The 26450-nt window shown below is 40.3% G+C and overlaps 1 protein-coding gene across 1 annotated transcript in view; it reads left to right on the forward strand.

The window, feature by feature from the left end:
• CACHD1 (cache domain containing 1) overlaps window positions 1-26450 on the forward strand; it is a 211010-nt gene that overhangs the window by 126822 nt on the left and 57738 nt on the right. The window contains exon 4 of the mRNA XM_019646777.1: window positions 12501-12607. Coding sequence (XP_019502322.1) covers window positions 12501-12607 — 107 coding nt within the window. The remainder of the gene's footprint in view (window positions 1-12500; window positions 12608-26450) is intronic.

Raw genomic sequence — 26450 nt, forward strand, 5'->3', positions numbered from 1 at the left:
GCAGCCCAGCTCCAGGTTGAGCTGTTGAGCATCTTAGCTGTGGAGGGCAGTGTCACTGGCCCTCATATGTGGGATCCGAACCGAGGCCCTCTGGAATCCCAAGCCAGTTCTTAACCATCGCACCACTCGGCTGGCCCTTACCAACTAGTTTTTATTAGAGATTTGGGTGGGAAGGAAGATTCTAATACATGGTTCTAATTTTTTTTTTTTAATTAAAGTTTATTGGGGCGACAACTGCTAGCAAAGTTACATAGATTTCAGGTGTGCAATTCTGTAATACATCATCTATAGATCACATTGTGTGTTCACCACCCAGAGTCAGTTCTCTTTCCATCACCATATGTTTGATCCCCTTTACCCTCATCTACCACTCCCCTCCCCCCTTACCCTCTGGCAACCACTATACTATTGTCTGTGTCTATGAGTTTTGTTTCTTCATTTGTTTGTCTTGTTCTTTTGTTGTTTTCAGTTTTATATACCACATATCAGTGAAATCATATGGTTCTCTACTTTTTCTGTCTGACTTATTTTACTTAGCATTATCATCTCAAGATCCATCCATGTTGTTGCAAATGGCACTATTTCATCACAATGGAATACTGTTCTGTCATAAGAAAAGATGAAATAGTACCATTTGCAAGAACATAGATGGTTCTAAATTTTAAATCAAACACCTCAGGACAGGAATCTATTAATGAAAGAGTGAAAATCAGAGCAAAAGCTTTTTAAGAGGACGGTGATGAATTCGGTATAAACATGCTGATTTAAATTTTGAAATACAAGTGAATCATTCTTGGGAGGTGTTGGGCAAGCAGTTGAGATTAGCCTGTGGCATCATTTTATTTTCATCCCACAAATATTTTCACCCACATAACCGTGTTATGTGCGTGGCGGTTCAGGAGAGAGGGCAAAGGTGAAACATATAGTATTCATGTGCTAATGCACAAATGGTTTTGTATCAGATCATGTTTCAAGACATAACTGCTGACCTGCATGATGTGGGCAACTCCTATTTTTTCCCCAGCCCTATTTTAAGGTAGTGCACATGAAAAAAATGATGTAAAATGTTTAACCATGTATACATTTTATTTTTTATCATTACTGTTCTTATGAAAACTGAAGCATTGAGACTTAGCCAGGTGCTTTCACATTTGTGACTCTTGTTCTTTTCCTTTTAGTGTCGCAAGGTCTAATAATGTGACAAGCTTGGTTCTTGACAACTGAGTTTAATTTTATTGCAGGTCCTGTTCATTCCCCCGGGAAGATGTGGTTTTGCCTTTAAAGTGCTGTATGGCGAATCTTCGTCTTTCAAGTCATTGTCCCTCTCTTGTCCCAAACTTTCATCTCCAATCCCTTTAAAAGTTATGATTACCTGCAGGCAGGCAGAATGTTACAGGTATAGTTTTTATGGCTGTTGGTGCCAGAAGGACTTGAGTTGAGCTCAAAATCCAACAAAGATTTTGCAGAAAGCTTTACATTTCAGAAAGTCTACTCAGTTACATTACGTATGTAAAAGAGTTACATATGTTTATGCTTCCGTAAAATCCTTTCTTAGGCTTTTACTTCTGTAAACATTATTTTACTCACATTAGATTCTTCATATAATCCTCTCAACAGCCGTGGTTATCCTCTCCTGTCCCCACCTCCAGTTTGCCAATGAGGAAGGAGGCTCAGAGAGGTTGTGTCAGGCCTCAAGGGAGCTGGGTTTGGAATCAAGGGTTCCTGATTCCAAATCATCTTTTCTTTTTTTCTTTTAATGATAAAATATTTTGGCCAGTGGAAAAATTGGAATGGCTTATCTGCCAGTGGAAATGCTGAACTATGTATTTATTCCTTCTTAGAATTAAGGCTGTTGTGTAACGCTCTGAAAGTCTCAGTTGACTGAATATAATGCTCCCATAGTCTGGTTAGTTTGTTTCTCAGTTTTAAAAACATGTTCCTGCAATTTGTATCAGATATCTATCTATCTATCTATCTATCTATCTATCTATCTATCATCTATCTATCATCTATCTTCAGGACTATTGATGACACCCTAACAGCAGAAAGCACACCTGCATTTGGGTCTGCTCAATCCTGCTTTCTGGATTTTCTTTGCATGACCTTCACTGAAGGGAGGGCAAGAGACCTGCCACTCTGCTTAGAATACTGAATTTCATCAGTGGCTTTTATGGATTTTAGGGAGAGATGGTCCTGAGATTTCCTTCTACCTCCCTCTCTCCCTCCTTAAAAATCTGGCCTCTAAAAGAAACTGCCAGCCTTAAGAAATAGACCCTATTGTAGCAGAGGACCAGAAACTTCCCTTGAGCTTTTTAAGTTTTAATGTGCAAAAATTTCAAAGTGTTTTCAAAGAAGGCCAAGATTTAAAAAGCATTCTATCTATATAGTCTTTCAGGGAACGTGGCTTGTTTGGTATAATGATATATGTATCTATCTTCACACTCGTAGTTTTATTAACTTACTAATATTGGGTCAATAATTCCTTGTGAGGACACATTAGCCTAAGTGTTCTACATCTTGTGTTTCATGTTTCTTTTACAGAACAGGGAGATTTGGACAGGTCTCTTCCCTCAGTGTGTATGTGCCTAAGGGATTGGACCGGTTCATCTTCAAGGTCACCTGCTCACTCTGTGGTTCTTAGTGCTATCCCTTGATGTCTGTGTCCTGCCACTCACAGCTGTCTGCTATTTATTAACCGCTCACTGTATGTGCAGGAAGAAAACAAACAAATTTACAACCTCTAGCCCTGGAAAGCCTTGGCCTCTTAGGTTTTCTGCATTTATTTATTCAGCAGACATTTAGTAAACTTGTACACTTCACAGGGCTGTGCCCTAGGGATAAACATAGGAAAGGAGCTCTCCATATTAACTAGCAAGGGAGAAAAGTATAGACGTAAATAACTGTAAAGTGTGCTAAGACCTTATTAGAGGTGAAGTGACAGGATGGACAAGGGCTATGGAACAGCACAAAGGTTGCCTGTGGATCCCACCTGGCCTCTGTCCACCTGCCTGTACTCTGTTTTTCCAGGTACCCTTCTTTCTTCTTCTTCATCCACCCCTGCCCCAACCTGGTTATGAGAAAGATAAGGATAAATGTCTAACATAGTTGTGGATCCACTCCCAATTCCCCCACATGTCACCTGTGCAATCTCCCAAACTTGCGTGAGAAAGTGGATTAAATGGATAATACAGCCACTTGGAATCTAGACGCGAGACACATGATCACAGCAGGGCCTCCTCTCAGTGATCTGTTGTGGTGGAGACATGATGAAAAAGAAATATGGCTGCTTTGTATGATACCTAGACTTTAATGGAAAGAGAGATGCTTTATTGCTCTGAAAGCCTTACCTTCCAAGGGCATTTGAAAGCAGCCCTTGTTTCCACTCTGGCGGAGTCGCTGAACCCTGAAGGTTTAATCCTTATTACTGATAAGAACAGAAAGAATGTGACTTATCTCTCCAATCTCTGCAGAGATGGAAGGAAAAGCCATTTCTTTGGAACACGATTACGAGTTATTTGACAGCTTTTCAGTTTGCCCATTAATTGAGGTGTTTGAATAAGTAAACGCAGTTGGGGGGTGGTTCAAGTATCATTTACTTTATGAATGTGATAGTTCCTTTTTGAAGTGATCCCACTCTTAGCTCCTTCCTCCACCATTCAAACAGAGTTTAAATATTTGCCAGTACAGATGTTTGATTTTTATCTTAGCTCTTTCTTTGTTTAACTTTATTCTCATGGGTGGTTAAGTGGACGATAAGGGGGTTCTTGTTTAATTCTTTTCAACTGGTGTTGCTCAAATATTTGGAGAGCAGACACTTCCCAGAAAGAATGAGCGGGAACCTGGTTGAATGGTGGTGAAGCGATATGTCTCCCTGTCGTAGCATAGTAAACCAGACCCCGTTGGGCTCTTACTAGGTCTGGAGGGTCTGGTAGGCATGAGTGTTTCTCAGTATCCAGATCTTTTAAAGGCTTCTGGAGCTACTGGTCAAGGAACTTTGCCTCCAAGAAAAATGTGTGCTATTCTTAAAATGGAACCTGGAGGCCAGCAGCATGGGAAGCTAGGGCCTGCCTTGTGCTGTGAGCTCTGTCCCAGCATTTGCTCCACATCAGCTCCGGTTCCGATACCCGGTTTTCCTTCCAGAAGAAATGGTGGGTTTGTTTTGTTTTGTTTTTTCTTAACCTTTTGCACCTGTCTCAGCATTTTAGCAGTGATTAAAAACAATCAAACAAGTAAAAAATATTCACTGACCCCATTAGCTGTCATCCTATTGGCTTTGTTCATGGACTCAGCTATCAGTTGAAGCCTTGCTCTTCTGGGATACCCACAGGGATTTGCTTTTTAAAGTATTACCTTAAAAAACGTGTCTGTGAGTAATACTGCATTTCACCACCACCCTTGGAAGTGTGGGTGTGGTTTTTGTGCGCTATGTGATAAATTGGGCAGCCTCCTCTAGAAATGTGGAAGAAAACCCAGGGTTCTGAGTGGTTTGCCTGGCAAATCACTTTCCCTAGGAAATTTAAACAAAGACTAAGAAAGAGATTCAGGAAGTAAACCCCAACTGGTGTGTATGTCTCTCTCCTTTATATCTTTTTCTTTCTAAACTGGGACTCCACCGAAAAGTTGATTTACACTGTGAATCGAGGCTGAATGAAATCCAATTGGAACTCACTTGAACACTGTTTTGATGTAAGATTCAAAGCTTCTGCAAATTTATTTTATCTTCTACATTTGCTGATCTCCTGCTTGTAAATCCTGTTGAAGGAGAATAAAAATGACTGCAGCCTGATGGGAATTAAATGTCTGAAGTTCAAAGCAGTTTGCACATCAGAGCAAACGTCAATCAAATGAACATCTTGCAAGCCAGGCAGGGAGTGAATTTCTCCATGGGGAAGAGATCAAAGTGGGAGTCACAGTTCTGTTTTCTCCCTCGGGATGCAGTTTCGATCAGTTGTTCATGAAAGTAAATCCAGAAGGAAGTTTTTTTTTGTTTTGTTTTTTTTAACTTAAGGGGGTAGGAAAGATGGAGTTGTTTCTCTTGAAACTGAATTTCAGGCACTGGTTTTATCTTATGAAAATAAGTGTAGAAAACAATCATCATCCAGTATCTTCTTTTTTTAGAGTGAGTGTCTACAGGAGATTTAGATAGGATTATTCTCTTATTGTTATCACTTTTGTAAAGCACAGATATAAAGATAATTTGAATTTCCTGCTCATTTTTCAAGGAAAATATATTATTATAATACCACTTCTTGACCTTTCCATAAACCTAGAATTATATCAATGTGACTGGCAGCTAATATACTTCTCAATGAAAAATCTTTTGGGAAACCCCTAAGACTAATGTGTTTTGATAAAATATCGTGAGCATGGACTTTACATTTCTCACAATCTCTGAATCAGGGTGAAGGACATGTTTCTTTTCATAAATTGTTATCTAAAAGGCACACATTCATAAAATGTGTTCCTGTCTTCCGCAAGGCAACTGTTCCTCTGGGGCCTGGAAGTAGCTACTGTAACAAGGATGGGGAAGTACATTTTACTCCTGTGTTTGGAGCCCAGTAAGAGTCCAGAGCTCAGAAGAGAAGCAGGCACTAGTGAGTGTGGATGAGTGGAGGGTGGAGAGATAATCCCAGGGTTTTTGCTCTTGTAATTATTTCTCCTCGCTGGCTCACTAGCTGGGAACACACTGTTCTCCTGTATGTCTTACGCCTCTGTTGACACCTGCTCCCCTACCTGACTGGCACATCAGCGGCATAGGCAGGAATAGAATCAGAGTGAGGTTTATTTCTAGGCATTTCACGTTGACTCAGCTGGGGAGTGCTGCTCCCTGGCTGTGGTTCAGCACATGTGAGGAAACTCACGACAATTGAGATGCCTGCGAGGCCGTGGCCACTTAAAAAAACCCCATCAAGCAAGAAGCAGGAGGAAGGCGAGAGGTTGGCATGTCTCTGAATTCTCGAAATATCAGAATTTGGGGGCCTGAGAGGAGTAAATTAACTTAAAACCCAGCATTTCACTGCATGCGGATTAGTCAGGAAGCAAGAATGAAATCAAATTCTGAAATGAGGTAACAATCTAGTTCATCCCTTAACTACTAAACTTTCAGAACCCAGATGTCCTTGAGCTTACGAGCCGATAGGTCAGGTTGTCCTCTGGCTGAGGTTCTCCCTGCAAGGTGGTTATTTATTAATTCTAAAACAGCAGGAAAATTCTACTGATTTCCTCTGTAAAAGAACTTATTTGGGTGTGTTACGTTTTATTTTTGGATTAAGTTTGATCTCTGGAAGGCTGTGTATTTGCACATCAGCCGAGGCTTCCCTGAGCTATGTTTCTGTATCATGGCTTGCCCACATTTACAACAAAACTTAAGTCGTAGCCATTGTCCATTGTGTTCCTCAGGTTTCTATATGTGAGATTTTTTTACAACTGGGTGCCATTTTCTCTTCCTTGGTTTTATTTCTATTTTATATTATCTTTGTTGTACAGAAGCCATTTCTGCAAGGGCCTCAGATTATCAGAATGCCAGGGTCTTTCTCTCAGAAGAGAAAGCTGGTACCAGGAAAGGAGAAAACCAGAATGAACCGGTCCCAGGTCTGCTGTATCTCTGTTCCATGCAGACAGTGTATATGCTCACTCTTCTGTCCTGAAACGTCTCAGATTTCAAGAGCTTGAAGCTTTTCTAGAATGAAATCATAAAAAGTAACCCAAAATGGCCAATACTATAGCTCTGTCAGTGGTGAACTTTGTTTTAAGAAAAATAATCTAAGGGTCCGGCCCAGTGGCGCGTTGGTTAAGAGCTGGCTTGGGATGCCAGAGGGCCCTGGTTCAGATCCCACATATGAAGGCCAGTGACACTGCCCTCTACAGTTAAGAGGCTGAACAACAGCTCAACCTGGAGCTGGGCTGCCATGAGTCGCCGGCGACGGCTTAGGCTGCAGCCCCTGCTGCAGTGGGCTGCCATAAGTTACCGTGTGTGGCCGGCAGCTGGCATGAGCAGCCAAGAGCCACTGTGAGCGGCCGTCTAGAGGCCGGCGACTGATCTGCCTCACCCGGGAAGAGCGCAATGATAATACCAACATGGGCCAGTGAAGCAACGTCCTCCACAACTAGACTGAAGAACAAAAGGACAGCAACTTGTATGTTCCCCTTCCCCGATTCCCCAATAAAATCTTTAAAAAAAAAATCTAAGTTATCTGTAATTAATAGAGAACACCTGCCTTTAATATCTTCTTCCTCTTCCTCCTCCTCCTCATCTGGTTGATAGAGTTCTTCCTCAGTAGCTCTCCATTGTGAAGCCTTATGTTTAGCTACTATCAGTTTCTGTTAAATAAAAAGCAAAGAGTTCCCCTAAGCCCTACAATCTTTCAGGGTAAATTCTTTCCTTTTAAAGAAACAAATTCTACCTCAGCTGTTCTAGATAATGTTGATGATTTATTTCTTGATTTATTGAGATACAGTATAACATATTCATTATGAATGAGAGCTCAAACTCGTATATGTTCACATCTTGGTTCTGCCAATTCCCAGCTGTACACCTGGGGCTTCTTAATTGAAAACTTCTGTACCTCAGTATCCTGGTCTTCAAATGAAGATAATAGTATTTCCTTCAGGGTTTGAGAAGATTAGATGAGTTAATCTATGTAAAGCACTTAAAATATACTTGACATATGATAAGCACTTAGTACCTGTTAACTGTTATCATTACTAATACATCCAATACTAGTTATTATTTTTTAAACGTTTATTATGTACTAGGCTCTTAAGAACCATCTTCTGATTTAAGTCTTAACACTCACTACCTTATGAAATATGTACTATTATTATCACTGTTTTATAGGGAAAAGCAGAGGCTTAGAAAATGTAAGTAACATGCAAGAGTTATACAGCAATAAGCAATTTAAACCCAAACTCCAATCCACATCTATGTACCTCTCAAGCCCATGCTCTTGAAAATGACATAATCATGCTTTGCCCAGGTGGCAGTGCCTTGTTCATCATAGATGTTTGGTGAATATGATTGAATAAAATACCCAGAGCTTTCCAATAACTTAACTCTCTGCCCTTCTTCATTAGTCAGTCACCAGTGAGAATGTATGGAGTACACATTCCCGTTCCTACCAATGTGTTAGACCTGAGCGAGAAATATAAACCTTTGAGTAACTTACAGTTCCATCGGGGGAACTAAGGCTTCTCAAATATGTGAAAGGCTTTGGAGAGAACTGGGAGTTTGAGTGCTGTGTTAGGGTTTAAACAATAAGGCTTCCATAACAAAATCTCTTGGCATCTCACCCCTCATGGAGAACACAAAATAAATAAGATAGTTTGCTCAATATTAATAGTGAATCTTATTTTTTAATTTGTATTGATTAGTATTTTGTTGATATAAACAGAATCTAAAACCAGTCAAGGGCCAGCCGAGTGGCACGTTGGTTAAGAGCTGGCTTGGGACGCCAGCTCTGAGCAGCAGGGCCCGGGTTCAGATCCCACATGAGGGCCAGTGACACTGCCCTCTACAGCTAAGATGGTGAACAACAGGTCGACCTGGAGCTGGGCTGCCATGAGTCGCTGGCGGCGATGGCGTAGGCTGCAGCCCCTGCTGCAGTGGGCTGCCATAAGCTACTGTGTGTGGTCAGCAGCCAGCGGGAGCAGCTGGCAGCTGGTGTGAGCTGCCAAGAGCTGCCGTGAGCGGCCATCTAGAGGCCAGTGACTGATCTGCCTCACCTGGGAAGAGTGCAATGATAATACCAACATGGGCCAGTGAAGCAACGTCCTCCACAACTAGACTGAAGAACAAAAGGACAGCAACTTGTCTGTTCCCCTTCCCCGATTCCCCCAACGCTGTTCCTTTCCCTCAATTCCCCAATAAAAAAAAAAATCTTAAAAATAAAAACAAAAAACTAGTCAATCAGTGTCTAGTATGATGACACTATGGTAAGCCTGATTTCAAAACAATGTAAAAATAGGAAGAGACACACAAGCATGGAATGAAGACGCAGAATGGCACCAGTCATGTTGGAGGATGAAGGGCTCATTGTAGGCTGGAACTGACAGGAGAAATTTCAAGGGAGGAGGATGAGAAGAGCTGGGCTTTGTAGAATGGGTGCAGGGGACACTGGCAAGCGTCACAGCTGGGATCCAACAGACCTACAGGTTGAGAGATAGTGGAGCGGGGGAGGTTGGGTAGATTATTGATGACAAGAACTACATTGTGAAACGTTTTTATGACTGACAAATGTTTACTTAGCACCTACTTTTGTTAATGAGTCACTTCCATTTTTATTGTTATAAAAATGTTTTCTTTAAGATTCTTAGAGGTGATATTTTTAGTACAGAAAACCACCTATAAAATTAATTCCCTGGTCTCCCCAGCCCCCAGGAGCAAGCTTTCGTTTCACAAAAACCCAGGGAACTTATGCATGCTCAGCACTGGACTTCGGCCTTCTCAAGGGGTGGGACTGAGAGCTCAGGTCCTGGCTTTGGAGACTCATTAAGGGAGACAAGGTCTCTCTCCAGGTTTACATTTTTCCTGGGAGAAAAATTTCAGTAACTCTTGAGTTGCCCCTTTTAGCAAGTTCTTCCTTATATGTCACTTAAATTAAGCAGTGTGGTGCATGGCTTATCCTTGGACAGGGAGGTGGGTGATGAGTTCAAGTCTCTCCTAGGTCCCTGACTTGCTGTGTGATTGATGGTGTCTCTTTTCTCAATTCTGAAATGGGTAGATCTAAAAGGGGTTTGTAATTTGTATAGCAAAGTTCAGATGTAAGCTGCAGGAATATCTAATTACTCTGCTCTCTTGGTTGAAATTGTAAGATCATCTGTCCTTGGTCTCTTTGATGCATATTGGAAAGTACCTCTGCTCACGCAGAAAGTCATTCTACTGTTTTATTTCTAAATGAATCTGTATGGCAGGATTGGAGGGCTTCTCAAACCTGAAGAGCCTGTCAAAGTCAGATTCCTGGGCCTCGCCCCAGATTCACTAAATCAGACTCCTACCAGGGTTGATCCCAAAAATCTGCATTCCAACATGCATCCCAGGTGATTCTGATATAGCCAGACTTTGAATAATTAGGAGCCATTCATCTGAGTGATGGTCCTCACTTGCTAGGACTTCTGGAGCTTGCTGGGGAGCCCAGAACAGACCTAGCAACTGGCAACGTGGATGTTAATGGAAGATTGGTTAATATGAGTGTCTGCTTTTGACGTGAACAATGCTAAGATTATAAATACAGCTGTGAGCAAAATCAACAAGACACAGTGCCTGCCCTTACGGGGCTCTTGTCTATCACATGGCCAGATCCATAAAAATCCATCCATAAAATATACATGCGTGAAGTCATAAGTTAAAAAGTGTGGCACATGCTTTGAGAGAAAATGGGGACATTTGACATCGATTGGGAAGTCTCAGCATAGGTCTTTCTGGGGAAGTGATAAATGAACAGAGACCTGAAGGATGTCAGAACCTTCTAGACCCACACCGTCCAATATGGTAGCCACTATTCAGTGACTATTTACATTTAAATTGAGATTAAACAAAATAGAAAAATGAGTCTCTCTGTTACATTAGTCACATTTCAAATGCTCAGTAACCACATGTGGCTACCATATTGGACAGTGCAAAAATAATACATTTTTATATAATAATCATCTCAGAGAATTCTCTTGGACAGTACTGGTCTAGACCAAGGGTGGTGAAACAAGTCTGGCACACCACCTGTTTTTGAAAATAAAGTTTTATTAGAACACAGCCACACTCATTCTTTTATTTCGGCTGCTTTCATGCTACAATGGCAGAGTTTAGTAGTTGTGACAGACCGTATAACTCATAAAGGCTACATGTTATCTGATCTTATTAAAACATATGCAAGGGAATAGATTTAATATGGCACCTACAGCATGGAGAGCAATTGAGTCACTTGTATAATACTGCTCTTGTTTCACAGATGTTCAAATGCTAAAACAAGAAGGACAGTGAGCTTATGTTGCTTCGCCAGCATGCCCACAGGCAGCTCCTGATGTATTAATCTCTTCTTTTCTCTCCATCTATGGCTTGCTTCCAAGGCACAAGTCTTCTCATCTAGACAAATTAGAGTAGGTCCAAGAAAGAGCCACCATGTTGGTGAAGCAACTGGGTTGTTGGAGGCATAAGTGACAATGTTGATGTAATTCTGTACTGAGTTAGAGGCTAGACTAAAGATCCCTTAAAATCCAGTTACCTCATTTTTTTGAGATGATATGTTTCAAAATAAAACTTTAACTTTTGCTTTGGAACACAATATACCGTGTGAAAACCTAGTTCTCTTATATAATCAGTTCAGTTTAGTAGCTCTTATTTATTATGAAATGTGATCAACAGATAATCAAAGTTCATGTGAATAATCAAATGGATCTTGATTTTTAGAATCGTTTCTCCTAGGTGATAAAGCTTCTGTACCTGTGGTAATGGAATTTCATTAGTGGCATTTATCATCTAAGGTGCACATTCTAACGCAAGTTTTAAAAAAAGCTTAATTTCAGACTGAATTAGTTGGGAGTGGGGGAAATCTTCAAAATGTCATGAGTCCTCTATCTAAAATCCTAAATAAGTTACTTAGAAGTTCAAATGTTTTTCTCTCTTGTTACTTCTGGATTAAATTCTCTTTTAAAAATACTCTTAGTGACTAATGAATTGGTACATTTTCCTGTTATGTTCTTGCAGATTATGATTAGATCTAGCAAATGAGTCCTTGATTACACTAGTATTTATGAACCAGTGATCAACCAGAGTACTAACATTGTTTTAGCTCTAGTACTAGCATTGTACTACTACTGGAAGTTAAAACACACCTTGGCCTTATTTACATTACAATCTAGAAGGTGTAAACTGTATGTCATGTACCATGAAAATAACTTTGGTACATTATTTATAATCTTTTTGACACCTTTGGGAAATAAGTTTTATTTCTTCTTCTTTTCCAGATAAGAAAATAGGCTCAGAAGAATTAAACAATTTGTACAAGTACACACATTTAACAGTGACAGAGCAGAGATTCAAATCTAGAGCTTTCCTACTCCATAGCTGTATTGTCTCCTTCACCACTGTCTATTTTTGTTCTTGGTCATTGATTTTCAGATAGGATCATTTAAAGAATTATCTCATATGTAACATTAGAACTCAAGTCTGAATTTCTATAATTCTAATCTCAATTTTGTCAAATCTATTTTCTGCATGATTTTATTAATAGTACCTGACTCAAATTCTTTGGGAGAAAAGTTGGTTTCAAGGATGATTATTTCTTTATCTCCTTAGAATTGAACTTGATTCCCAACACCTGCTAGATGCAAATATTATTTTTCCCACAATATTCTGGTGATTGTTTTTATGTTTAAAATCTAAATCACAATTTTATTGTTTCTGAGCTGACCTCTCTCATATACAGCATGAATTACTATTTTTGTTAGTTTGTTTTTCTGGATTCAGTAGCCACCAAGTAAATATTGCTAATTCTCTCCTGTTCTTTCAGATTCGATGGGAACTTTAACACCAATGTATCTAGAACAATTAGTTGTGATCGACTTTCCACTACTGTTAATAGCCGGGCCTTCAACCCAGGACGAGACTTAAATTCAGGTCAGTAATCTTTAGTATTATGAAGACGAACTATATTCCACCACGTTCAAGTTGAATAAATATATTGCTTTAAACATTTTCCTTTAAGTTTTTAAGAAAAATATCATATGCTTAAAAGTAGTTATTTCTTCCTGGAAAGTTGATGCTCAGAAGAGGGAAAGGAAGAAGAAAAATGAGCTGTCATGTATTGCGCATTTACTATAGAGCTGTATACATTGCACATGCCAACTGCCTTGCCAGGCTCTTCAATCTATTATCTCACTTGTTAGGAGTTTTACATTTGGTATTTTAAAGGTATTTTTAGAGACCCAGTTATGTTTGCAATAGGAGGTGTTGAATTTTATTTGTATTCCCTATTTATAATTTTTAATTTGTTTGGGGGCATTTTGGAAGAATGATGAGGGAACTTTTCAGTAAACAGTGACATGATGCTTTATATTGTGGTTGAACTTTCTTCCTGGTCTTGGTGGAACTTAGTTATATGCAGTAGTAATAACTACTCAAGTGCCTGTGTATGTACAGCCATAGTATATATTTATATAGCTTATAGTATGCTATATACCATATATATATATATATATATACATATATATATATATATATATATATATATATATATATATATANTATATATATATATATATATATATATATATATATATATATATATATATATATATATATATATAAAGTGTGTGCTTGTGTGATGTAGTGTCTCTATTTCCTTGCCCTGAAGTCCCAGTTTATATTTCTCACCCTTTTGTCTTGTTACATACTCATATTGATTGATGGACCTCAGAACCTAAAGGCTTCACTTTTTCAGAGCTGGAAAGTACTTTAGAAATCACCTACCAGCCTCAATCCTCAGATATTACCAAAGAACAACCTGAAGCTCAGAACAGTCCTAAGACTTCCCTTATTGCCAGAGAGTTGAAGGATCTAATCCTTAAGCATGAAGAACTATATTCCCCAAATTCCTGGTCTCTTGCAGACATATAAAGCCCAAGAGAGAAGCCAGAGGATCAGAGTAGTATTTATTTCTGCAGCCCCATCTGATCACAGTACAGGGGAAGAATTGTAGTCTTTGGGAATTGTATATACAAACTAGGTAACCTGTTAGGTCTGGAAAGGTAGGACTATAAGCTTTATATTGGCTTAAGGATCGTAAAACTATAGCTGCTAGCTAAATGATTCAGCCTAGCTCTACCCTGCACATATTGTCTAGACTGATATATAATGAAGTCAATCATATTTTTATTGGTCTGAAAATCTGGAGGCCTTCTGGAACAGGTGGGGTTTGCTGCTAGAAAGGAAGTGAAAAGAAAATATTTTTCATAAAAAAAATAACTGAAGAAAGTACAGAAGGGCATGGAATGGGCAGAGCAAATAAATTATGGATGTGTCCATAGCTGGCACAGAACACAAAGCTGGAAATTTAGGTCTCCAGTTCCCAAATTTAGTACTTATCCCCTTTGCCTCAAATGTTCACGCTAACACAAGACATGTTGGTGGATATGAAGACTTGAGATTGCAATAGCAGTCTTTGAATAGGATCAGATTTAAATGTGTCTCAGAAACACACAATCTAATCCAATATTACATGTAGTTAAAATTTTTTAATACATCTTAATCTGTGGGCTACTTGAATTAATAAGAAAAAAAATCAGTGCATTACTCCTTTAAATATGTAAAATCTTTTAGGGCTCACTCATAAATATTAATAGTTACCTTTTAGTGATGGAATGGCGGGGTATTTTTAGTTCCTTACTAATTTTCTTAATTTTAAACTAAGCATGCATTGCTTTTATAATCGGGGGAAATAAAACCACAGGAAGGAATTATAGACTACTTTTAGATTTATTTTCGCTCCGTTCTGGTAGACAGTACTGCTCTTCACAAGTCTTTAATAGTAGATCCTTAGTCTGGTGTTGAGGTTCTACACGAATCTCCATTACCCTCCTGGCTGTGTGACTGAGACAATAAGTATTAAGGGTGGGCGGGACCAGACCAAGGGCGGTGCATGCTTTACTGGGAGCCAGGCTCACTCACCTCAGTGGGCCAGACCTTAAAGGATCTGCAAGTTGCTGCAGCCGCAGCTATATCCTCATTGCCTTATTTCATATCTGTTCATTGTTTCTAATAATGAGCATATTGTTGAGATCTATCTCCATCATTTTTTTTTTAAGATTTTTTCTTTTTATTGGGGAATTGGGGGATGGTAACAGACAAGTTGCTGTCATTTTGTCCTTCAGTCTAGTTGTGGAGGACGTTGCTTCATGACCCAAGTTGGCACCATCATTGCACTCTTCCTGGGTGAGGCAGATCAGTCGCTGGTTTCTGGACGGCCACTCACTGCGGCTGCTGGCCGCTCACGCTGGCTGCTGGCTACACATGGTAGCCCATGGCAAACCACTGCAGAAGGTGTTGCAGCCTATGCCTTCACCGGCGACTCACGGAAGCCCAGCTCCAGGTTGAACTGTTGTTCAGCATCTTAGCTGTAGAGGGCAGTGTCACTGGCCCTCATATGTGGGATCTGAACCGGGGCCCTCTGGCATCCCAAGCCAGTTCTTAACCATCGCGCCACTCGGCGGGCCCGCCATCATTTTTTTTTAATTAAAGTTTATCGGGGTTACAATTGTTAGCAAAGTTACATAGATTTAAGGTGTACCATTCTGTAATACATCATCTATATATCACATTGTGTGTGCACCACCCAGAGTCAATTCTCTTTCTATCACCATATGTTTGATCACCTTTACTCTCATCTACCACCCTCTTCCCCCCTTACCCTCTGGTAACCGCTAAACTGTTGTCTGTGTCTATGAGTTCTGTTTCTTCATTTGTTTTTCTTGTACTTTTGTTGTTTTCAGTTTTATATACCACATATTAGTGAAATCATATGGTTCTCTACTTTTTCTGTCTGACTTATTTCACTTAGCTTTATAATCTCAATAGTCATATCATTGCACCTTTTTCTTAATGAATACAGAAGCTATTTTCCCAGTCAGTGGCCTCCCACCTACTAACTGGAATAAGTACAACAAAAACTCATTCAACAGATATTTATTAAGCATCTTCTATGTGGTCAACATTCTTCCTTGTATTTGATAAGCTGAAAACAAAACAAAAATCTTATATTCTAGGTACCTGAGGACATAGATATTAAATAAAGGAACAAGTAAGTATGCATTTCAGATGATGATGAATGTTACGGAGGAAAAGTAACACAGGCATAAGGCATGGGGGATGCTTTTGGCTGGAGGGTTGGATGGAGTGGGAAGCCAGACAGAGGAAAAGACTCACTATTTTATATAAGGACTCATCAGTGAGATCTGAATAAGGAGGTTTTAAAATATAAGGATAACTGGAAGAAATGTATCCCAGTCAAAGGCTTGTTTTGAAAACACACTGTGGGAAAACACACTGTGTGCTCAGAAACAGCAAGTCGGCTTCTGTAACTGTGGTTCAGTGAACAGGGTGGATAATAGAAGGTTGGGCCAGAAAGGTAGTTGAGGGCCAGATCACCAAGAGCCTTATTTTATTGCCATTATAAGGACTTGAGCTTTCACACTGAATGGGATACAAAGGCATTAGGGGTTAGGAGAGGAAAGGGTTTATGCAGAGAAGTGACATGCTTTGACATAGCTTAAAACATTTACCAGATGCTGTGACAAAAATCGACTATAGCAAGGCAACGGTGGAAGCAGGGAGACCATTTAGGAGATTATTCCAAAATCCAGGAGGCAGATGATGTCATTAATAGTGCAGTAACAGCGGAGGTGGGGAGAAGTGGTTGGAGTCTGAATATGTTTTAAAAGTAGAACCAATAAGATTTTGCTGATTCATTGAATGGGGGAGGGGGCAGCATGTGTGAGAGTAAGAGAAAAATCAGGAAGGACTTTGAAGATATTTGGCCTTATCGAGGAGGAGGACAGGGTTGCCCATTTACTACAATATGAGGAGGAATATTGGGGGAAAGAGTAGGTTTGTATGGGAGGCAGGGATCAGCATTTCAGTTTTAGCCAAGTTAAGTTTGAGATGTATATTAGATATCCACATGGAAATATCTCATAGGTAGTCGGATATACAAGTCTGGAGTCTGGGGAATGGGCCAGATTGGAGATATAAATTTGAGATTCATTGTATATGAGTATAACTAGTACTGAAAATGTGAGACTCAATGAGATCACTCACAAGTGACCATCGGTAAGAAAGAGAAGAACTCCAGGGACTGAGTCTTGGGACACTTGCCCACTTAGACGCCACTGAAATGAAGAGGAAGCAGTAAAAGAATCAGAGAAGGAAATTGATCCGGTAGGAGGGGAACCAAGGGACCCAACTCCCTGAAACCAAGTGAAAAAAGTGTTTTAAGAAGGCGGGAGAGATCAACTGGGTTAAATAGGCCAAATAAGATGAAGGCTAAAAAACCCAACTGTTCAGTTTAGCAACTTAGAGGTTGTTGGTGAATTTGACAAGGTTTGTTTGGTGGAATAGTAGAGTGGGATGAAAGGCTGATCCTAGTCAGTTCAAGCTCTTGAGAATGGAGGAGAGGGGAGGTAGACACAATGATTTCATGAATTCCTAAGGTTTGCTGAAAGGAAAACTGGAGGAAAGCCATGTGGAGTCAAGATTTTATATATATATTATTAGGGAACAGTGTGTTTTTTCCGGACCCATCAGCTCCAAATCAAGTTGTTGTTTTCAATCTAGTTGTGGAGGGGGCGCAGCTCACTGGCCCATGTGGGAATCGAACTGGCAACCCTGGTGTTATGAACACTGCGCTATAACCAACTGAGCCAACTGGCCGTCCAAGAGAATATTTTTAAACTGAGAGAAATTACAGCAAGGTTATGTGCCAAAGGGAGTGATCCCACAGAGAGAAGCTAATGACACAGGAGCGAGGGGAGAAAATTGCTAGAGCCATTTTCTTGTTTAGGCAAAAGATGGTGGGATTTCAAGTAGGGGTCTAGAAGCACAGAGCGGTTCATTCTTAGTATTAATAAGAAGAGAGAGAGAAGAGTAAGTGTGTAGAGATGCCCATAATGATCAAAGTAGTGTCGGGCACTTGGAAACATTTCCTCAGTGGTTCTGTTTTCTCAGGGAATTAGGAAGATCATTAGCCGAGAGTGAGAAGAGGTGTTGAAGACCTATTAGTTCTACTAAGATTATCTTCTGTGACTGAGATTTGAGAGTAGAACTCAGCTACACAAATAATTGGAGATCCTGAAATAATGCTGTTTTATTTCAGTATTTATTTGTTAAGGGAGAGATAGATTGGAAAATCAGGTTGAGGAGAAAGAAGTGGGTGATAGCGGAGGTATAGAGTTAAAGATCAGATCTTGAATTTTGCTATTTCTAAGAACACATTCAAGTATAAGAGGCTACCTGACAAGAGTTGTTCTCGGCACAGTTGACATAGCTCACTTTACGAGCAGTGTTTGGCAGTATTCAGGTATTTGAGAATGGACTCGCTTGCATGTGAAGTTTTGTGACATTCCAAACCAGGCAATGAGTGGCTGTACCCCAAAGTCCACATTCTTGAGCAATCACTTGTAACATGAGAGGAGGAGTAGATGATGCAGGGTGACCTCAGCGCTCCTTCTTTTCCTCCTCTCCAGCTCATGCCCCTTTTCAGAGCAGAATTAATGTACTTCCTAGGCTATCACATGTCTGATATTTACATCTGTAAGATGTCCAGCCTTAGGCTCTTACAGAGTGTGTATAATCCATCAATGAGTTTCTAATTGATAACACAGTTTCAGATCGCCTTTCAGGCTCGCTGGGAACAGACTCACAGAAATTGTAAACGATTCTTACGTTCATTTATCCAGAACTAGGTCATATGTCCATCCATCTAACACACATGTGTATTCTTTTTCTTAAAACCACCCCTGTCAGGCCTCTAACTTTCTAAATTAACTCCTTGTCCCTGATTCCATTCAAATAACTCATGTTTGACAGCGCACGTGTTATATGATGGTGCTAGTAATGTTTTGTACAGGTTCTTTTCTGCTTTTATCCCTAGTTTCTCACTCTTTTTTTTTTTCTTTCTTCTTCAAAATTCCTGCTGAGCTATTTTCTTGTGCGGAGCCTGATCCCGAAAGAGAGTTTATTTGAAGAGTCCAAGGAAAGTTGCCTCTTGCTCTCTTGAGTTATGCAATTGAGGTGAGAGTGGAAGTGGGAGTTCGTCTTTCTCACCAAAAGAAAAAGCATCTAGACTTTTCTTTATTGTGTTTGATTTAAAGAGCATTTGAACTTGCAAACTTCGATCTTGGTCGCATTGCAGTCTTCATTGAGAAACAGGATTCATGGGGTGTAGGGGGCATTTGTGAGTCACATTACAGCAGTGAATGTGCAGGAGGTCCAGGTGGGTACTGGAGGCTGTAGGTTGTGCTGCTAATTTCAGTGGCTTCATCCCTTCCTTCTGTGAAAGTCAAAGAATGGCTGTGTGCTGTAGCCTTTTCTCTTTTCTTTAAAATACTATGAAAATTATCTGTTAACTATGCTAATACCGATGTAATGAAAAGCTATGGTCTAACTAAAAGCCTAAAATCAAAGAATAAAAAGCAACCAAATTAGGAATTTCTAGTTTGTTTTTATGCCTAATTACCTGCCCCCATAGTTGCATTAGTGCCATAAAAGATGTGGCAATTATTTATATATTATCTAAAAACTATTCAGTCACTTAGAAATCTACATTTCTCAAGGTTATGTGATTCAGTTTCCATTCGTGTGTGCATGTGTGTGAGTGTAATACACACACACACACACATACACAAACACACACAATTAAGTATACAGAGGGCTCTTTTCTTCACGTTGATTCCTCTTCAAGTTCTATTCCTCTACTGTGAGCTACTTCAATATCTAGCCTTTCTCATAGTTTCTCATAACAACCCTATTATACTGATTTCAAAAGATTTTATTTGCCACATGTAATCTCATATATACATATATATACTCTCTTATAGCACACATGATCATAATGGATACAGCCTGTTTGTTTGTTTGTTTAGTTAAAAAATGTATCCTGAGCATTCTTTAGTGCATATGTAAATAAATATTCTTCCTTATCATTGTAGTAATGGTTACATAATATTGTTGAATTAACCAGTCTACTCGAGTTCAACATGTAGATTGTCCCAGTTTTTTACTATCATGTTCCTTTGAAAGATTCCAAATGGCCCTTCCACAGTTTTACTTGACAGGTGTGTGGCAGTTCACATGTAAATGTCTCTTTTTGAAACACTGCTGTCCTTTGGTTTCCATTTATCCTCTTACTTCCCTGCTCAATCCTTTTTAGTTTCCTCCTCGGGCTCCTTTTCTGTCATTCTGTGGTTCCCAAGAGTGGATGTCTCCACACGTCCTCACCTCACTAAGTGTTACTTCTCTGAATGTTCGCAATTTAGTCAGCACCTTAGCTCCCCCACATGCTGCTGAATTGCAGCTCTTTCTCTCCGGCTGGGGCCTATTTCTCTGAAATTTTTTATTGTGTCATCCACTTCAGGACACGCATCTCTCTATGATCATTCTGTCGCTATATCAAAAATTAAACACACAAAACACAGACTTGCCTGTAAACTTGCTTCCCTGTCTGGGCTCACTATCCCAGCTATCGGTGCCCCCATCCTGGCTACACTGGGAACTCTTCCTCACCCTTTTCCATCTGCGTGTTCCTTTTCCTGCTCATCACACTGACTTGTGACATACATCTCATCATCCTCTCTTCACTGAAGGGGAAACTTGGCTCAGATTCCACACTTCACAGATGTGTCTTGAATCCCCTTTGTCTTCACTGCAAATGCCACAAACTTAAGATTTCCGTTGCCTTTCTAGAAGACAATGTAGAAACATCCCAAGAGGTTTCCCTGCTTCTAGTCTCTCTGTCAATGTATTCTGCACACTGTAGGTATTTTGAAAATACCTGCTCTGTAACTGCATTTTTCAAAACCCTCTGATGGCCCCTTTACCTCTGAGATAAAGGTGGAGGCCTCTCAACTTCGTCTTCTGGACCTCTTGCTCTTCCTTAAGCCCTCTGAGCTCTAACACTTTCATTTCTTCAAATCACCAGCCTCTGCCACTCCTCCCTACTTTTGTTCCCATTATTGTTTCATACTAGAACACAACACCTGCCTTCTCTGACTTGTAAAATATTGTTCGTTCCTCGGGGACCAACTTTTATGCCACCTTTTCTGACTTACAGGTAAAACGTCCTTGTCTGTTGTAGCTTGCTGGGTTTACCATGAGGCAGACTCCAAGGTGGAGATTGGCAGGCTGCGGGGAAAGGGAAGAGCGCAGGATTGAGCAAGGGGAGGACTCGCAGATACAGCCTCAGCGCGGTCCTTGGCCACCGCCAGGAGAGCTCAGAGTCAATGGGCCCTTTCAGAGTTGTGTTGGCCCAGCTGCAACTCTTCATTATTACTTTTCTCTATGTCACATTCTTATTATAGAATATAACTTATATTGGACATCTACTTGACCCTCTGCTCCTTTTAATTTTTTCTGTGTGCCTACTGCCCAATAGCAGGGACACAGTAAATACTTATTGAAGGAATGAATGAAACAAACAAGAGTTTTCTTTGTAATTTTGTGGCCTCATTTTTTTCTTTTTATAACCAAGACTTTTGAAGGACCTTAGTGAAGAAAAAAAATGTGGTTGTGATTTGCTGTAAGGTAGCACTAGCTACTCTTTAGCTTTGCAGCAAATCAGCACATATAAATGTCGCAGGTATATAGAGTGACACAGACTATGCAGTTGATAATATTGTTCACATGAAACTATGTTGAGTCCAAATGCACAATGTAGACAAGAAAATCAATCTATCACTTCTTAGTATCTCATAAACCACGTTATACTCCTGTCTTATTCTTACCATGGATACCAAGGACAAGTATCCACTCCATTTTATAAATGAGGAACAGACCCAGAGAAGTTAACTGACCTACCTGAAGTCAAACAACACATTGTTGGTATTGACATGACTAAACACTGGGTCCTGACTCCTAGTTCAATGGCCTCCCTACAATAGACTGCGTCAGATGCAGAGAGATATCTGCATTACTGTATTCTGCCTACTGACACGTCAAACCTTTTATGTCTAAAACCAAACTTACAATCTTCTGTCTTCCCACCCAAACCTCCTCCTCGGCTCATGTTCCATATGTCAGTTAACAGCATCTTCACTGTACTTTTCACTGAAGCTTGAGACCTAGAATCAACCTTCACCCCTTCCTCATGCTCCCTCATAAAGAGCTTCTCTCAGGTGATAACCGTATGGTAGCAGAGCACTATGGCAGACACAAAGATAGCTAAGACAGTTCCGGCCCCCAGAGAACTCACAACGACAGCGCGCGCGAGCGTGTGTGCATGCCTGCGTGCGTGCGTGCGTGCGTGTGTGTGTGTGTGTGTGTGTGTGTGTGTGTGTGTTGGGGGAGTGGGGAGGAGGAGAAAAATCAACAGACAAGTATAGTTCCGATGCAGTGCTAAGTGCTGTCATGAGAAAAGTAAGCCAGGGCCCTTGACCCACATTGTGAGATTGAGTTGAATCTTAAGAGTCAATAGGAATTATCCAGGAGATATGCTTGTGGCAAGCACATTTCCCATTGCAGAACCTGTTGAAAGTGCTGTCGGCATGGATCACTGTGTAAGAGGGAGTACTTTTCAGAACAGAAGGATAGCACTAGGCCAGATTTTAATGGGCCCTTTATCCATCAGGCTGAAGAGTTTTGTTTGGTGTTTGGTTTGGGTTTTGAATTGACTTGTTTTTAGCTTGAAGTCAACCAACTGACAGACTTTAAGCAAGGTTGACAAGAGAGCTTTGTAAAGAATGGACAGAAGTGTAGATAGAAGTGTAGGAAGAGGAAGAAAATGGGACAGAGTATTAAAGGTCATCCAAAAGTGGGAGGGGGTGGTGGAGAGAGGCCATGGCATCTGCAGAATGGCTAGATGAATGGAATGGCAAGAAATGGAGAATCAGTGTACACCACTCCTCTAAGTTGCTTGGCTGAAAAAAGGAGAGAGATCAATTATAACTTAGGATATAAGAGGGGTTTTATTGTTTTTGCTGCTGCTTTTTTAAGTTAGGGAAGGTTGAAATGTTTATATGTTGAAGGCAGAGAGACAGCATAGAAAGTGCAACTAAGGAAACGAACGTGACAATGAAGTTTAATGTCTTGGTCCAGTTGTCCCAAACCTGAGTGATCATCAGAGTCACCTCGAGTGCTTTGTCAAAAATACCTATTCTTTGGCCTCTGACCCAGAACAAGTGAACCAGGATGTTGGCTTGGTAAAGTTTGGGAATATGTAGGTTTCAAAAGCTGTGATGAACAGTGAGGCTTGAGAACGCCATCTCTGTTATTTCCTCTGACTCCTTCCGTGAATGCTCGAAGATCACCTGGACCTTTGGGTCCTCTGGGAGTGGTCTACTCTAAAGGAAGATGGTAGAGCAGTAGATCCTATACTGATTTTCAATTGCCCCAGTTTACTTTGGATTCTCTGAGCCCATGATCAGGCTGTCTCAACTGAATCAAGGACAGAATACACGGGTTATTTTTGCATTATAGACTTAGCCTAGGACAGACTTGATGAGCCTAGAGCTTGAAACAGAATCAGAGATTTAGGGGTATCCTGTCCTTAGTAGTACACTAAAATAAATGCAGTTGAGATAGCTGGGTCAACCGCCATTAATCTTACTTTGGCAACAGGCTTTAGCTAGTATGATCAGTGTGATGGAAGACTCACTGAGCTATATGTTCTGGATCCCATTCAGGGCTCAGAGCTTAAGTCACTCTTCCTTTTCTGAGTCAGAATATCCTTACCTATAAAATGGGAATAATAATATCTCTTTGGTGAATCTCCACATTCTGGCTCTTGGTAGCTGTTCTATACTTGGGTAAATTAACCTCATCTGCCTTGGTTTCCTGAATAATAAATAAAATCTACCTCATAGGATTGTTATAAAAATTAACTGAGATAGCCTATATGAAAGACTTAGCAAAGTGCCTGGTACATGATGAAATGCTCAATATGTTTACCACTTCTAGAGCAGCATAAATAGTGCCTGGGGGGGCCCATGAAATGCAGCCCCTCCTAAACTCATGTAAAGCAATACTCAGAATGTGAGCGAGGAGTAGGCATTGGAAAGATGTGATAGGGTATAATGCCAGAAATTTTGTTAGGAGTCCTTAGAACATTAATTTATTTTATTCCCCTCCAAAATGATTGCTATTACATAGAATATTACTGAAAGGTGCTATGTAATTTCTGGTCTGTTGGGGAAGTATGTGTGTTTTTATATGTCTGCAACTTTGTGTATTTAGGACAGCTCTTGTATTTTGTATTTGGCAAGCTGTGGGAGGTAGATAGCTTTGCTTGTTTTGCTTGGTGGTGTTGGGCTGGGCATCAGAAAGCCCAGAGCTCCTTGAGGTGGGAGGCAACAAGCTTTCTGTTACAGAGCATTTTCTTTTTGTTCCTACCCCTGGTGTACAATATTGTGGAAAAAAACAAAAGCCATAGCCCAACTACAAGCGGTTTGTAACCCATCTCTTTCTCATCGGCCTGGTGGTTTAAGCATTAAAGCGGGCGCAGGCAAGGAGTTTGAGAACATGGTTGGCTCTGTTTTGACTGGAGAGGTGAATGACATAAGAACCGGTCTGATGTAGATGGTGAGATTGAAAGGAAAATATGTGGGGGCCGTGGGATCTGGGGCCCATATGTTAGAATTATCCACAGACAGTTTAGTCCACTGTATGCAGGCAGATCTCAAGACTTAATAAATGGGAAGTAAAGAATGCCCAAAAAGGGAAAAGGCACATTTTTAGTTGCTTTTCTGGTAACAGTTTATGTGTGATGGTTGAAGAAAAATAAGCCAGTGGTTATTGCAAAATTGTTTGTCTTTGCTTAGAAGTAGCTTAGGAACTGTAAGAGAGAGAAATAGTTTGTTGAAGGCCACACAGAGGGGATTGGAGGGGATCGAGTTTGCCTTTGAAGAGGTAGCTCCTCATTCTTTAAAGGCTAGTACAGTGAAACCTTGGATTGCGAGTAACTTGGTTTGCGAGTGTTCCACAAGGCGAGCAAACATTTCTATTAGATTGGTGCAAACGTAATAGCAGTTTTTGCCTTTACTCGTAATGGCAAAAAGCGCAATTACATTTGCACCAACCTAATACATTTTAACTTGGTAAATGAGCGATGCCTTGCAATACGAGTAGTTTGTTTCTGGAACGCATTAGGCTCGCAAACTGAGGTGTTACTGTATTAAGTTTTCTCCATCGTTCTCATCTGAGTGTTTCTTGGTACTGTTTCGACATTTTGTTTAGTCTTGGATCACTGCTAATAATCTCATAGTGCTGACCTACAGCTTCTAAGTCAATAGGAAATGAAGATGCTCCCCCCCCCCTCCCCTTTTTTTTTTACATAAATTTGATCAAAGCCAGTTGGAAGTTTGTTCCTTTTAGTTGTAAGTCCATGTACTTCCCTTCTATTGGCCTTCATTCTTTGCCTTCTTACCTCTTTTCTCTTTGGTTTCCTAAGGATCTATGGGAGCAACTTGTCCGCATCCATTCCTTTATAGATCAGGAAATCGCGAAATCCCATGAGAGACATAGATGAAGGACCTTGACCAAGATCATCATCCACTGGTTCTCGCAGCAAATATTGCCTGAGTGCCTCCTAAAAGCCAGGCATGTGCCAGGCTCTGGAAATGTGATGAACCAAACTGATTTAGCTCCTGCGTTCATGGAGCTTAGGGTTCCTCTGCATGAAAGACATGAATGAAATAGCTACAAAAGTAAATACACCAAACATTACCAATTTTTGCTATGAAGGAAAACACTGAGTGCTCTCAGAGAGAACAATAGTTGAGGGAAGGCCTCTCTGAGAAGGTGGAAAGAGTTATTCTGGGCCTCAGGATCCCCTTATGCAAAGAGCTTGGCACATTTGCAAAACTGAAAAAACAGTTCTTGATATACAGCATGGTGAGTTGAAGAGGGGAAAGGTGAGATTGGAGAGGAGGAAGGAGCCAGATGGTGCCAAGGCCCTCATCAAGCCTGTATGTAGTCCTTGTATGTGTTGTGTAGTGGGACACCTTTGAAGAATTTTTAGCAAATTAATGGTGGGATTTGACTTCCGTTTTAGAAAGATGCCTTTGGATGCTGTATAAAGAGCAAACTGAAGGTTAGAGAGCTTAGCTTGCTGGTCTTAGAGATCAGACTTAAACCCATCTCTTAAGTCCATTCTGATTTATGAAGGTCCTTCTTCTATTGGGTTGTCGGAAAAGTCATGACACATTTTTGCAATGAGAAACAGAAAAAATACGTCATGACTTTTCCAACAACCCAATAGTTCCTAAATACCAAACTGAATTTTAAAAAGAAAGTAAAAAATAGCATTGGGCCTGTGTCCAAATGGCTTACTTATGCTAGCTCAAATGGACAGTGAAAGAAAAAGACACCTACAAAATAATTGATCTCAGCTATGCCGTTTCTCAGTGAAATAAAAACTCCTGTTATCTAAAATATGCTGTTCGATGTCGCTCAGAATCATGGGTGCTGTAATTACTGTTGACTCTGCCTTCTAAACTGTAGCTTGTGCCATTTTCCAGTTAAGCCAGCCTGTGGGGTCAATGGCGAACCCCATGTCATTGGACTACCCCCAGCTGGCATGTGCCAGTTTTACCAATTCAGCAGTTGTGGTTTTTTTCACAAAGATTACATGCTCACTTCAGACTTATTTCAATTGTGAAACCATTCCTTTTTGTCATGTCTCCTTAATTGCATTTATGTACATTGTATATTTCCAAACTAATGCAACCGATTATTTTGATTGAGAAACACCAGCATGTTT

Source organism: Hipposideros armiger, unplaced genomic scaffold, assembly GCF_001890085.2.
Source record: "Hipposideros armiger isolate ML-2016 unplaced genomic scaffold, ASM189008v1 scaffold_106, whole genome shotgun sequence".
NCBI lineage: Eukaryota > Metazoa > Chordata > Mammalia > Chiroptera > Hipposideridae > Hipposideros > Hipposideros armiger.